Source organism: Crotalus tigris, unplaced genomic scaffold (assembly GCF_016545835.1).
Source record: "Crotalus tigris isolate CLP2741 ecotype Arizona unplaced genomic scaffold, ASM1654583v1 scf7180000017683.1919423, whole genome shotgun sequence".
In the NCBI taxonomy this organism is placed as follows: domain Eukaryota; kingdom Metazoa; phylum Chordata; class Lepidosauria; order Squamata; family Viperidae; genus Crotalus; species Crotalus tigris.
In genome coordinates this window covers 1,611,726-1,627,215 of record NW_024096563.1, presented here as the reverse complement: position 1 = coordinate 1,627,215, position 15,490 = coordinate 1,611,726, and the positions used below count along the sequence as shown (strand labels likewise).

The following is a 15,490-nucleotide window of genomic DNA, read 5'->3' as shown; positions in this document are numbered from 1 at the left end:
GGACCCCATTTGGGGTCGAACGACCATTTCACGGGGGTCGCCAAACAACGCAGTCCGCCATTTTTTCCCCTTTTCCTTAGCTGTGCTACTCCCTTTTATTCTATTGGCTTTTGAAAGCCAATAGAATAGACTCTCTTGAATAGAGTCTAATTCTATTGGCTTTCAAAAGCCAATAGGAATTGTCCAGGCTGTCTCTGCCCTGCTGAGCCCGCCAAAAGTCCCATTCTGCAAACGGTGCTGCACCAGTTGAGTAGTCCTCGACTTAACGATCGGTTGAGTAGTCCTTGTCTTACGACCAGTTGGGGGTCACAGCATTAAAAAGGTTGAGAACCACTGGTATAGTCCAAGCCCCTGCTCAAACTGGAGACCCTATACCATCCCGAACAAATGGTTGTTCAACCTTTTCTTAAAAACAACTTCTGGGGGCAAGTTGTTCCACTTGGTTCCACTGGTTAATTGTGCTCATTGTCAGGAAATTTCTCCTTATTTCTACGTTGGATCTCTCCTTGAATAGATTTAATAATAGCCCCTCTTGCCCAGGTTTCATTCCAGCTTGAAACACCCTCTCTCTTTCTCTCTCTCTCTCTCTCTCTCTCTCTCTCTCACACACACACACACACACACACACACACACACACACACCACACACACACGAAAGGTTAACCGAGGGCAGGGTTGACCTGCCAATCGGCAACAGCTTCATCAGCGAGGACAGAGCTGCATGCACCACCCTGTTGCAGGTCTCACGTTTTTGTCCACCGCCACCTGCTTTGCAAGCAGAGCCAGCGTTTGTGTTCTGGTTGGCTTGGGCCTCACACAAGAAGAACACAATCCACATGGCAAGCAGACAACCTGATTACCATTTGGAGCAGACTGGCCTGGTCTGCATTTCAAACCAGGCAACGCATAGTGGGAATAGCATGTTCTCTTTGCGATGAGCATCAGCTCTACGGCCCTCTCCCTTTTCATCTCTCCCTCTCCCCCATCCCTCTTTTGTGTCAGACGTACAGATTGTCCGCCTTATGCTTTGATGTTGGCTTCGCAGCAACAAGCCTGGAACCAGGGAGAAAGTTAGAAGAAGACATGAACATCAGCGGTCAGGAACAGACCACATTTGCTGAGGTTCCAAAATTCAGCCTCTGGCTAGTCTAAGTTATGGGAGCAGATCCATTGGTTTTACAAGAAGCAGTAGCGTAGCAGAGATCTTTAGATCTCGTTCAATTTATGCCCACCTGGGATCTTCCAGAAGCCCTGGGACAAACATGGGTTGGTTTTCCTAACATATCTAAAGGCAACAGGGGAGGTTGGGTCAGAAGGCCAAGGAGTGAAAGCTGCTACAAGCCAGCCAGCGGTGGAACTCAGTGTGCCTCCATCTTCACAGGCAACTGAAAGCCCGTGAAGGCAGGACAAGAAGCAACGGATGGAAACTAACCAAGGAGAGAAGCAACCTAGAACTAAGGAGAGACTTCCTGGCAGTTAGAGCAATTAATCAGTGGAACCACTTGTCTCCAGATGTTGAGGGTGTTCCAAAACTGAAGGTTTTAAAAAAGGGATTGGACAACCATTTGTTTGAAATGGTAGAAGGTCTCCTGGATTAGAAAAGCTTCAAAGTCCCTTCCAACTGTTATTCCATACTTTGGTTATTCCGACCTCATAATCAACATACTCCAGAAACGGACGATGGTTAGAACCCAGTCTCTGACGGAAGTAACATCAGACACCCCTGTCATCTTCCCAAATATTTTTCCACTTCCTAATCTTACAACCCTGGGATTTCTGGGGGGGGGGCACCTCCAGGCTCATCTTCCAAGCCAAACCAGATCAGGCAGGTGCCATCTCCCACTGTGGCAATTTACAGGGGTGTTTAAAAATACAGCCCATAAATAAATATATCAGATGACATTTAGCTGAACTGCAGCTGTCTGAAAACAGATCGGAAGTCAAATGAGTATCACCCCAACCAATTAACAGATATCAAGTAATATGAACAATACCAGCCACCGCACAATGACAAGGCTTTTAACTCAGTGTCAAGGACTTCACCTGAACACAACTTTCAAAGGGAAGATGGGGTTTATATATTTCCTCAGATGGTTAGGAAACGTCAGTTAATGCACTTGGCAACCTGTGCTCCGTTTCTTGGGCTTTTCAGTTTTAGCTCTTCCATTCTGCCCTCTCTCTTACTCTGAGTAATCTGGTAAACATTTCATTGAGATGTAAACTCCCTTTGTGGAGCAGACAAAACAGCAACAGTTGGTCAGTTTCCTCAAGGGCTGAAGGTTACAGGCCATCCTTGACTGTTTGAGGTTACAGTAGCTCTGAAAAAAAGGAGTTACGGCTAGTTCCTTACCACTGTTGCGGTATTCCCCAGTCACAGGGATCAAAATTCAGATGTTTGGCCACCGGCACGTATTTGAGATGGTTGCAATTCATGGGGACCATGTGATCTCCACCTGCAATCTTCTCACGAGGCTTCTGACAAGCTAGGTCAATGGGGGAAGCCAGATTCTCTTAACAACTGTGGCAAAAAGGATTGTGAAATCACTTAATGGTCACATTGCTTAGCGATGGAAGTTCCAGTTCCAATTATGCTTATAAGTTGAGACCTCTCTGTATCAGATCAGTTCCCAGGTAGGGTTGGGGGGGAGAATCACTGGCAGCTCATGAGCAACTAGAACTGGCGCATGTAATCTTTGTCCCACATCCAATGCACTCCAGAGATACTGGCTTTTAACTCTGTCCTCCCAAAACTCAGATTATCTGGAGTTGCAAATCCACTGGAAATGGTTCTGGTTGTGGAAAGCTAAATGTAAAGAAGGGAGATTTCCAAGGATCTGTCCATTGACCTATTGAACATCTAAACACATTTATGTAGCCACCCATCTAGCCAATGCAATTCGTGGTGGCAACTGGGTAGATCAGCTGCCCATCTTCCTCTTTTCTACATCCATCTTGTCCTCCCCGACCTCTTCTAGTCTTGGGGGTATCCATCTCCCACTGGCAAATTCCTGACAGATTTCACAGGGTGATAAACTGATCTGCAAAGCTGTGCGTATGTGGGGTAAAGTTAAGTCACAGTGTAAAGTCAAGTCATGCTTAAGTCAAGCTCAACTCCCAAGGTCTTCAAGGTCTACTTCCGCGAGGTTTTCTTGACCTGATATGGAAGAGATTTACCATTACTATTTTCATGGATGTTTTTGACTTCCTGATCCTGGATGACTGTGATGTCCAACAATCAACCAGGTTCTAGTTTTCCAGATGAACCAAAATCAGCTAGATATGGCTCCTTAGCTGGCCCAACCTGACCTGGTGGCTGTGGTCATTCAACAGTGGTGGCTCCTTCTAGTTTTAGAACATAAGGGACATCAGAAAAGCAGGTTTATTATGGTTCAGTTGAGGAATCTTATTTTCTGGTGAATGGGAATAAGTGAGGACATTCTCAACGAATGACCTAACCCCACCCCCTTCTTGAAGATCCTGGGGGGAGCACGTCAGGCAATGAGAATCCAGAAGCCTTTGCTTGTGTTTATTTGTGGAGATACATTCCTCCTTCCCTCTCTGAAGAAGCCAAAGGGGGGCAAAATAGCTCCACACCCACCTTTCCTTGGCCAACCTGCCCCTCCCTCCCTCCCCATTCCTTCCTCTCCTCCCCCCCACCCCGCCCTGGATTTCTTCGGCCACTTTTGCCTCCGCCTCAATAGAGACCACAACGGGCCACCCCGACCCCAATCCAGAGGTCCCCCTTCCTCCTTTCCAGCCCCCCAACATCGCTTCCTTTCCTTCTTCCCACCCCCACCCCTCTCTCTCCCGCCCGTTCCTCCTGGCGTTTGCAGCACCCGGCGCCTCGCCTCTTAAGCTCTCCCCCCCCTCCGCATCTCGGTTATTATCCTCTTCTCCCCCCTCCCTCCCCTCCCCTCCCTCCCCTCCTCCGCCAGTCTTAAAGGAGAAGGAGAGGCGCGCGGGGGTTAGTCTCCCCTATTCTTTTCCTCCGCGCCCCCCCCCCAAAAAATCCGTGCCTGGGTGCGCGCTCCCTCCGCCTCCGCCGCTCCCGCCTGCGCGCTCCCGCCTTGCCTGCCTGCCTGGCTCCCCCTCCGTGCTTCGGGAGGAGGAGGAGGAGGAGGGAGCGCGGAAGGCGCGCCGGGCTTGGCTGCTGCAGCCGGCCGAGGGCGGCGGGGGGAGAGGAGGAGGAGGAGGGGAGCCGGGCGGGGGCCCGATCCGGCCCGCAGAGGTGGGGAGGGGGCGCGCCCAGAAGAGCCCGGCGCCTGGGCGGGAGGGGCGGCGGCGGCGCGCTTCGACCCGGGGACGGGAACGCCCGTGGAGGGAGGCTGGCTCGCCGGAGCGGGCGGGCGGAGGTTGGGGAGCCGCCGCCGTCCCCGCCGCCGCCGCTGCCATCGCCGCTGCGCTGAACGGTGGCGGCGCCGGGGAGGGAGCCACCTTGCCGTTTCTGCCCGGGCGAGGCGGGCGGCGAGAATGAGAGATGCAGGTAAGGCGACGCTCCGGCTCCCATCCCGGTTAGGGCGGGGGAGGGGAGGGGAGGGGAGGGGGGTCTCCTGTCGGCCGCAGGGGTCCCGCTGCTGTCTGCGGAGCGGGGGGGGGGGGTTGGACGCCTTCCCGGCTTGCAGAGCCCGGAGGGACCGCCACCACCACCACCACCCTTTTTTCTTTCTTTCTTTTCTTTTTCATCCCGTTCTCCTCCTCCCCCCCCCTTGGCCACCATCCCCCGATCCGGATTCCCTGCGCCTTCGGAACTCCGGATTCTCGGAATCGCGGAGAGGCTGGATTTGGAGTCCCGGGATGGGGGAGGGGGGGGAAGGCTGCTTTTGTGGGAGGCGGGGAGGTGGACGCCTTCCTGGCTTGCAAAGCCCGGACGGGCCCCCCTGTCCCCCCTTTTTTTTTCATCCCGTTGCCCTACCCGCCACCATCCCCCGATCCGGATTCCACGCGCCTTCGGCACTCCGGATTCTTGGAATCGTGGAGAGGCTCCCGGGGTGGGGGTGGGGGTGGGGGTAGGGAACGCTGCTTTTGTGGGAGGTGGGGAGGGGGACGCCTTCCTGGCTTGTAGACGCCGGACCCTTTCCCGCACCGCCGCCCCCCTCCCCGGATCCGGATTCCCTGCGCCTTTCCCAACTCGGAATCGCGGAGATGCTCAATTTGGAGTCCCAGGCGGCGGGCGGAGGGAGGGGGGACGGGGGTCCCTGACGGGAGAGCAGCGCCGTTGTGCAGCTTTGCCCCGGCTCTCTCGGGGTGCTTGTGTGTTGGAGGGGGGGGGTCGCCACCCTCCTGATCTGCGCCTGCCCCCTCCCCCCCTTCTCCCGCCAGCCTTCGGATGCTGGGCTCGCTTGGAGACTACCGGATTTGGGGAGAGGAGAGCTGGGGGGGGGGCGGCGCAGAAGGGGGTGAAAATGCCTCCTTCGGCATCCGGGCTTGGTTGCCTTTTTTGAGCCGGATTTCGCAGGCGGGAAGGGGGGGCGGGGGGGGCGGGAAGGGGGGGGTGCTCCAACCCCAGTTTGAAAGGCGATGCTTGGGAGGAGAGCTGCTGGGCTTTGGAAGGAGGGAGGGGCATCGAGACCCCCCTCCCCTCCCGGAGATTTGGTTCTCTACGCCTTTGGGGGGGGGAGAGGGAAGAGGTGTCGTTTCCGCCCCCCTCCCGCTCCATCAGGAGCCGGTTTCACACACACACACACACACACACACACGCACAAACCGGAGCTGTAATGTGTCTTTTTTCGAGCTTAGTGCTTCTGCAACGCGTTTGCTCTCAAGTTTGTGAGTACCGGGGATGGTTGCGCACCGGTGGGGTGTGTGGTTCTGAGCGGCGGGGGTTGGGAGAGAGAAGGGGAGAATCCACCTGTGTTTTCACCCACCGTGAAGGTGATACGGATGTGTGCTTATTGTCTGGACACACACACACACACACCATACACACACACTCTTTTTCTAATCTTTGGAAGAAGACTGTGCGTGCCAGAGAGAGAGGGAAGATGCCTTCGATCTGTGTGTGTCTCAGCCGAGGGTTGGGTCCCGGCGAGGGGTATCCTTGGGGGGGGGGAGCTCAAGTGGGGAAGGGGGGGGTCTTTGACTGACTTCCAAGGAGGCGTCTTTGGTGCTCTGTGTCCCCTTAGCCTCTGTTCTTTGCACAACCAGGGTGTCTATGTGTCTGTGGTGAGGTGTATTTGTGCCATCAGCTGCCCTGATCCACTTTGGCTTGCCTGCTTTTTGTGTGTGTGTGTGTGTGTGTGTGTGTGTGTGTGTGTGTGTGTGTGTGTATAGTGTGAATGTGGAGCTCTTGGATGAAGAAGACCTGACACATTTTGGGGGCCACAAGGTGGGCTTTGGCTGAGAGAGAGAGAGAGAGAGAGAGAGATCAATCAGCTGAGGCCAGCCAACCCATCTCCAAGAGCTGAAAAGCAGATTTGGGCATTTTAGGGGGCTGTGCCCTCTTTATTCCCCCCCCTTCTGCTTTGCCAGCTTATTTCCAATCGCAAATATCTTCCATCCAACCTCCCCTTGTTTCTGTCTCTTTCCTCTCCCCCCCCAAAAAAAGGGGGGTCATTTCTCCAGAAGCCCCCAGGGTCATATTTTAAAACTGCTGCTTTTTCTTCTTGACAAATAGATGGCGAGTCATTGACTTTTGGGGGGACTTAGGAACTGCACAGCTCGGTCTGGATAGGATGGGCCTCCCGGAGACCACCAGGTGGGCCCCCAGAAGTAGAGGGGTGCTGTTTGAGAAATGAGGGGGAACCTTGTTCAGCTTGGCAACCAACCTCCAGATGGGAAGCTTGGTTTCCAAGCAGTTGCCTTTATCTTCCTCCTATCTATGGGAAGCTGCTGGAAAATCGGGAGTTGAGATTTAGGCTAGTTTAAGTCAATGCTTGACTGGAACAATGGCACTGCTATCCAAGATGTTAGGCAAGGACTGGGGTCTTCCCCTTCACCCCCTCCCTGAATTTTTTTTAATGGTGAATGCCAGGAACTTCAAAGAGAGACACCTGGGTGGTGATAACAGCCTTCTGTACCTGGTTTTAGGATCCTTAAACCCCATGGCAGTTCATTCGTGCACTTAGTTAGACATTTCTTTGCATGAATAGAGGGTCACTGCATGGCTGCTTCTGCTGTTTGGGGAGCTTTAAAGCATGGAAGCAAAATTTCTGCTCTTACTGTGGCCAGAAGCCTTTTCAGTTCCACCTGCACACCTAATGCAATAGTCTTTTATGCATAATGTCCAGTCAGATAAACTGTACAGCCCAGAGCCTCAGTGTTTCCCATCTGTAAAATGGGACCCTATTTCTGATTGTTTTGATAGATCTAAATATTCCCCAAAGGATTATTGCAGTAGGCGTGATGGCCACTGTTTGTTACTGGTAATTTCTACTGATCAACTAGCCTGAAAATCTAACAGTTGATTGATTGGTTTGGGCTAATTGTTTCATAAATGTCTTGCCTATTACTCAGTTGGAGTTAGAATTTCTGACCTGTTATAAATTTTAAAAGCAGGTGCATTCTAACACTCGCAATGTTGTTTCACTCCAAGGTTCGGATTTTGGCATTCTGATCACATTATAAAGTACAGCACAAACTTTCGTGAAAGGAAGTATACAGCGATCCTGTTTTCAGTTTCAGATAGCCAAGGGACCTTTAAGGGACAGAATAAGGAATTATGTTTTGTATTATTGGATACGGTTATTATTGAATGAGGAATTAATTATCTTACGGATTATTGAATACAAGCAATTGTTTGCATTCACTGTGATTTGCCACAGATTCTCAACTGGTAACTTTTGTAAGATTGAGATAGGAAGTTACCTTATTTCAGCAGAGAAGAAGAAAATTGAGAAGAAGCTTAAACCATGACTGGTTTTGACAATTTGGAATGTTTCTATCCCTAGTTAAGATGTTCTGCTAATAATAGTTTATAGGCTAAGTTCAAACATTTTTATAAGCCATAATGGGGCTTCTTTGCTTTAGCACAGTGTTTCTCAACCTTGACAATTTTAAGGCATGTGGACTTCAACTCCCAGAATTCCACAGCCAGCATTGCTGGCTGTGGAATTCTGGGAGTTGAAGTCCACATGCCTTAAAATTGTCAAGGTTGAGAAACACTGCTTTAGCATCTGATCAGTTACGGCTTTTCCTGGAAACCGTGTTTGAAGAAACCATGGTTTAGGATGATGCATGAACCCAGTTGCTGCTTGACTTGGACCATTCAGTTCACAAGCAAACGAACAGAAGGCCAGCTTTATATCCATGGAAACTGGTGTTGGTATTTATTAAGCTACAAGAGAATCTCTGAGAATGTTTCCTTCAGGCAGGGTTACTTTACAAAGCTTTACTTCTCATCTAGATACAAGGTGGATGGATCATTGTAGCACCACTGGAAGACCTGGAGGACCAGGTTGGTTGGCTGCTCTCCTGGAGAAAATCCGTCTAGGTGATCACTAAGAGTTGACACCAACTTGAATGGCACGTGGTCAATCCTGGAGTGACTTTAGTAGATCTCCCAAAAACTAACCAGGTTGCACTTGATTATTACTTGTATTTAATTTATGACTAGTTTGCCCTTCTACTTCCACACAGCTCCAAGTGACCTCAAATAATGTATTTTTCTTGGAGGGCAGCCATCATGAAATTCAAGGTCATGGCCTAGGCTGGAGAAGAAGACAAGGGAAATCTCCCTTCATATTGTTGCCCAAAAAAAAACCCCATGACAACATCATCATCAGAAGCCAAGTTCAGCTTGAAGAGTCTTTGGATTTGGTGATTTCTCCACTTGGATGTAATAATAATAATGATGATGATGATGATAATGTTGGAAGGAACCTTGGAGGTCATCTAGTCCAGCTCCCTGTTCAGGGGCTCTTCTTTTATCTTCTCCCTGACCCCCTCCCCATCCCCAGCTGCCCTATAAATCGCCCACTCAAAACTATGCAATTTCCTAAGTCACTAAAAATTCATCAAAAGAAGATAAGATGCATAAAAACTCAGAGAAAGTCCTGGTAGAACTTGAACTTGAGTCTTGTCAGTTCCACAAGCTGATAATATCTCCTCCATACAGCCACACTGCATTTCTCAGTGCAGGAACTTCCACCAATATGAACTCCTTGGTAACCATCAGTTAAGTGGCTTAGCCATAAACAGAGAGACTTCCAGAATTTTTTTTAAAAAATCACAATAATTGGGTGAAGGATTGGGAATAAAGCGGCAATGCTCAATCCAGATAGAAATGCTGATAGCGCAGGAAGCAAATGTATATAAGATTGGGGTTTTTGTTTTTTTATTTTCCTAGGAAATGCATCCAGCTTTTTAATTAAGAAAACATTTGAAGCATCTAACAGAAGTAATGCACTGCAAGACTAAAGATGACAATGGCTGTGATCAGCCATGCTTCAGTAATTTAGCAAAAAACTCAGCTGGTTTTGTAAGCCGAAGAAAGCTTGGTTCATGTTTACCTTGGTTAGAGTCTTAGCCTTCAGCCCAAACCCAAATTGTTGGGTTAGTTTGTGGTTCAATGTCCTGGGGAAACTCAGAAAAAGAGTGAATTCAGGGGCCAGGTTAAGTGAGTTGTGCAAATCCAACCAAGAAGCCTGGGGGAAACTTAGATGGGTAAGAGATAATGTACACCTGGAAAAACCCGGTCCAAACAGGAACTGAAGCATGAAGAACATCAGAAAACAGTGGAGAAGAACAACTTGACTTTAGGCCGGCAGATGGAAGACAATTGAGGTCCTTGGTGCTCTCTGAGCTTGGTTGTTTTCTTGCAGACATTTCATGACCCAAACTAGGTAACATCATCAGAGTTAAGGCTAGAAATGCCTCAGATTTGTCAAGAATTCTGAAAAAATCCAGATGGCCTCCTTCCAGGTGAACACCAGTTTGCTTCTGGACAAATAAGTTTCGCCAGATGTTTGTTTCTCCAGATGTTCTTGTAGAGACATGAAACAGAAGGCCACAGTATGGAACGGTTCTGTTCCAAATGCCAGCCAGCCATGCTTTTTCCTTTCCTAAAAAGAAATAGCCCATTCTCAAACATTGATTATTCCACAATCTCCAAGCAGGCTCATCCTTCTTAGGCCACGTTAAGGTTCCCCGTTTCAGCTTTTTTCTTGACCTATCCTTTTTTTTTTTTCAACACTTACCTCTACCTTTTGTGTTGGTTGGGCACAATTTCAAACAGTCTAGAGCAATGTTTCTCAACCTTGGCCACTTGAAGATGGATGGACTTCAGCTCCCAGAATTCTCCAGCCAACATGCTTTCAGGGAGTTGAAGTCCACCCATATTCAAGTAGCCAAGGTTGAGAAATGCTGATCCAAAAGCTGGAGAAAGCAGAATTAGACCACCTCTCCATTTCTGTGTTCGGCCTAGACCAGGGAAGAGTGAAGTGTCCCTCAGCTCTGTTGTTTCCTTTCTCTACTATAAATACCTGTCTTAGGGATAGACCACAACCTACCAATTAGAGCTCTTTGATCAAGCCTTGCTGGATATGATTCAGTTGTGGTTTCAAAGATGGTCTTGAACCATATGTCACTCTTTGAAGCAGGTGGGTTTTCTTGCTGGCAGATTAAAACTTTGCTTTGAGTGTTCCGCTTCTGAAAAGAAGTCCAGATGAAGCCCAGCACTTTGGGAGAGAACCTAAAGAAGTTTGCTCCACCCCTGCATGTAATATATTACAGATCCCATTGCCTCTAATCTGGTAGGATCGATGGAAACTGTAGACCGTGACTGCCTGGACTACAGGCCTCATTGTCCCTAACCTACTGGCCCCGATGGAAGCTGTAGTCCACAATTTGTGGATGTGGTTTGATTGGTGAGGCTAGTTTAAGTATCTTTAGGTTAAATGAGCTTGGATTTCAAGGAAATCAAAGTACCTTGGTTTATTCTAGTGTCAAACCCAAGCACCCCAATCATCATTAGTTGGATTGGGTAATATACAAACAGAAAGGTCAGAATCAGGTACAGCTTTGGGGCAGCATATTCCACTATGTGGGGGCTAATATTAAGAAGGACCCTGCCCACATCTCTTCTCCTTTCTGTGAAGCAGGAGATTCTTACCAGACCCTCTCTGGATCTTTGAACCAGTTGGACAGAATGCTACTTGGTTGGTGGCTTTTGAGACAATTTAGCTATGGGCTCAAACTACCAGGTTGAACTCAGCCTTATCCTTTCTAAACCATGGTTTGTTTTAGCATCTTGTGCAAGTCCAGCCACTTATGATTGACAAGCTATGGTTTCTGGCTTACTATGCTATAGGGACCCACCTCATTGTAGCTTACCTAGTGACTCAAATCCTGGTTTTAGTGCAAGTCCAGCTACTCATTAACTTAGATTGACCTTCCTCAAGTGATTATGAAAGTCAAGCATGGCAATGTCTTTAGCTTAGCTTCAAGAGACAAGACAGTGTACAAGGGCCACCAATTTAAGAAAACACGGAATATTTGTGTGTGTGTGTGTGTGATAGATACTCCCTACCTGATTATGTACAAGGATCAAAACTATGCTTTAAAAAAACAGCTTGACCCACCAGCCTTGTGGTCCAGCAAGTACTAGCAAAGTCCTTCAGCATGAATAAAGCTTGGTGACTCTTCACACAAGAACATTAGGAATTTTGGCTGGAGATGCTGTGACAGAAGAGAGAGAGAGAGGGAGAGAGAGAGAGAGAGAGAGAGAGAGAGAGAGAGAGAGAGAGAGAGAGAGAGAGAGAGAGAGAATTTGGGCTGGTCCAACACTGCTTGCCAACACACCCACTGGGAATCTAGAGGAGGCGGTGGGATTATCAGTGTGACTGGGGGGGGGGGAACAATGGTCAGTTTCAGGATGGTTTGAGACAGAGAGATGGAGGAAAGCTGGCTTGCATGTGTTGATGTCTGTCATTGTTGCAGATGGGCTGAAAGTTCTTGGGAAATGGGTGGTATACAAAATGTGATTGATTGATTGATTGATAAATAGTAAATAAAAGTTCCTCCCCTAACTGCCCCCTCAGCAATTCTGCAAGCTATGGAAGCTTTTTTGCATCCTTTGTAGCAATAATACAGTTATAGTTTTTCATAGTTGTCTTCTTCTAGGATAAAGATTGATTGGTTGGTTGGTTGGTTGGTTGCTTAGTTGGTTGGTTGGTTGGCTGGCTGGCTGGCTGGCTGGCTGGTTGGTTGGTTGGATTGATTGAATTTTCCAGTCCATCTTAGCTCTGAGGATTTTCCCAAGCATCTTCCATTCAAATAACAACCAGATCCAGATCTGTTCCTGCTTAGCTTCCAGGTTCATCCTAGGTTAGTGAGATGTGGACTTCTGTCTAACTAAAAGATAACTTGGCCAGTTGCAACCTCTTTGTTCCCATATCTTTTCTTCTGTTGGAGCCCCAAAATTTGATAGTACCAAATTTGTGAGAGTTGAACTGTGTAAAATAATGCCAACAATAGGAATACAGCCTATTTTGGTTGTTTGCTTGGTTTCTTTTCCCCAACTGCTGATATTTCAACATTGAAATAATAGTTTTCTAAATTAAGGGTTAACTCTGTTTCTTTAGTAAGATCCTTGATTTAGGATGTAACTTGAAATCAGGGTTTCCCAAACTGGTTCGCTTTTTCGCTGCTTGAGATCAGGATATTTGATTCCTCCTTTAAACAATGAATGTTGTGGGGTATTTGGACCTTAAGGAAACTGTAATTACTTGAAACAATTCAGGGACCAACTTAAGGGGCTTATTTTGCAGACAAGATTTAAATAAAATGTCTCCTAAAGATGGACATCAAAGAGAATTGTGGCTTGTTTTAAAAAAAAAATAGGAGTTGAATCTTCTACCTGAGGAATTTGTGATTGATCATCATTCAGTATGGTTTATTTGCCCTGGGAAGCTGTGGTTTCCCATGACAATCTGAATCAACCCAGGCTGGTATATGCACATCAAAATTCTGTCGAGTGGCTGTTTTTGGAGACAGCACATAATTCTGTTTACTGGAGAACTTTGTTCTTGAAATCCTCTGCTCCTCTGTTTTGACAATGGGCTGTTTTCACAAGTCTTCCTGCAGTGTAGCTATACTGCAGTTTCTTACCTGGCACTCCTTATTACTACAGCATGACATGATCTGAACGGTCAAAAGTATATACTTCCATTTCAAGCGCATTAAATGCCTTGCTTTTAAGATCGTTCTCTACTAACCCCTGAATATTAACCTCCAAGTCGCACCTTGTAGTGTGTCAAGCTTGTACTACAACATGGAAATTGACGTATCATTACTCTTTCATTTCACTTAGAGCCGTATTACAGCGATTTGTTACCGCTCTCTCGTCCAGGGCTCAGATTACACTGCAGCTAGCAAAACAGTTTGGCAACAACTTAAAATTCACATTCTGGTTGAACAGAGAGTGGCTGGGATTGCCTTCTTGCAGCTGTCATCTTGACTTTTTTAACTTTCACCCCCCTTTCCGCAGATACCCTGTCTAAAGGATTATTTTCCCAATGATATGAATCTTGCTGTCTTCCTAACTGCACAGGAGCGATGCAGAGAAGGAAAAGAAATTCAAAATTACTGTGGGTTTGTCTTGTAGCCAATATTGTAAAGCGAAACGCAAGCTACTCCAGTTAGTAGGCTGTCCTTTGTTCAAAGTAGGTGAACAGGGGAAGTGGGTTACTCTTTCTTGGAGCTGCTGTGTAGATTGCAGGATGCAAATATTCCTGCATCCAGCAAGATTATAACTTCCAGTTCTAAAATTAAGGTCATTCCAGAAAGGGGGGGAGCCATTTTGCTTAACGGAATGCTTATATAGTATCAAAGGGAAAAGATGTGGAGAATATATAAATCCAGGAGATAATCCAATGGAACATGAGGACTAGTGCCTTTATAGCATAAGGCAGTGGGTTTTTCTTTGTTTGTTTGATACACATCCTATATATTTTCTTTCCAGGAGCTCAAGGCAACATAGATAGCAGTCTGTCTGTGACATTTTTAGATGGGTTTGCTGGATTGGGTGGTAGGTCTTAAAAATAGATTGGACTTTTTTTTTCAGTAGTAGGAGGGTGTTCTTCAGTTTCTGATATATCTTGCATATTCTAAAGCAGTCGTTCTTAAACAAATAGGTGATTTGGGCAGAACCTGGGGATAATTGAACAATTTGTAATTGTTGGTTTGTGAGCCAAAGGTCCAGGTTGGCACCACTGTTGATGAGACCTTCATGATGAGTTTTGTTTGTGTGTGTGTGGAAGGTAATGCCATTATGCAAGACCAGGAAAAGGTGCAATTGGATGACAACAATGTAAGAACTTCTGTTCTAAAGGCATCTTAAAGGCACTCTGTGGTCCTGCAGACTGGTTGGCAGAATCTAACACCTCTGGGGACTTGCAAGTGGATAAGATTGTCAAAGCAATAAATGAAGGGTCACACTAGTTGAATCCCATAGTCCATCACTGCAGAGACGATGACCTTGAGAGAAATAGGCAAGAGCTGTTATATAAGCACAAATGGGGAAAAAAGGACTGAAATATTACTTAACCTGGGAAACAAAATAGAATAACAGAGTTGAAATGGACCTTGGAGGGCATCTAGTCCAACCCCCTGCTCAAGCAGGAGACCCTATACCATTTGAGACAAATGGCTGTCCAGTCTTTTCTTAAAGCTCTCCAGTGATGGAGCACCCACAACTTCCGAAGGCAAGTCCTTCCACTGATGTTCTCACTGTCAGGAAATTTCTCCTTAGTTCTAGATCAGTAGCTCTCAACCTGTGGGTTGGGACCCCATTTGGGGTCGAACGACCATTTCATGGGGGTCGCCAAACAACGCAGTCTGCCATTTTTCCCCTTTTCCTTAGCTATAAAAGCTATCCCTTTTATTCTATTGGCTTTTGAAAGCCAATAGAATAGACTCTCTTGAATAGAGTCCAATTCTATTGGCTTTCAAAAGCCAATAGGAATTGTCCAGGCTGTCTCTGCCCTGCTGAGCCCGCCAAAAGTCCCATTCTGCAAAAAGTCAAAAGTCCCATTCTGAGCCCGCCAAAAGTCCCATTCTGGGGGTCGCGGCATTAAAAAGGTTGAGAACCACTGTTCTAGATTGCTTCTCTCCTTGATTAGCATTGGAGGGAATCTAATCAAGGAGAGATATTTAGAAGATGGTCAGATTGGCTTCTCCCTAATTCACCCTACAGATTCGGGGAATGATTAGGAGATATTTCAGTTCACCTTATGCCTGCTGGCAGGCAGTTTCAGATATCCTAGCTCAGGGGTCCCCAGCCCCCGGGCTGCAGCCCATTCAGAGCCAGAGCAGGCCAGCATGTGTGTGCAGCAACATTTGTGTGAGTGGCGGGAACTGCACATATGCCTGCCGCTCACACGAAACTATTCTCTCCCCCCCCACCCCGCTGCCAGTCCACAAAGCCAGTAAGGTTGGGGACCCCTGTCCTAGCTTATGGGATGTTCTAAATTCCTCAAGTTTCACTTCCCCATTTCAGTAAAAGTTTTCCCTTGGCTAAGAATAAAGGTCCTAGAGATAACTGTTACTGCAAGAA

General features: G+C 47.4%; 1 protein-coding gene across 3 annotated transcripts in view; it reads left to right on the top strand.

The window, feature by feature from the left end:
* Nucleotides 1-15,490, top strand: part of LINGO1 (leucine rich repeat and Ig domain containing 1) — a 272,719-nt gene that overhangs the window by 229,980 nt on the left and 27,249 nt on the right. The window contains exon 1 of one of the 3 annotated variants that reach the window (XM_039337634.1): nucleotides 4,229-4,483. The exons of the other annotated variants lie outside the window; for them this stretch is intronic. Within the exon in view, the coding sequence (XP_039193568.1) occupies nucleotides 4,478-4,483 (6 nt within the window). The 5' untranslated portion in view covers nucleotides 4,229-4,477. Of the gene's footprint in view, nucleotides 1-4,228; nucleotides 4,484-15,490 lie in introns of those variants that run through there. 3 annotated transcript variants of the gene reach the window in all.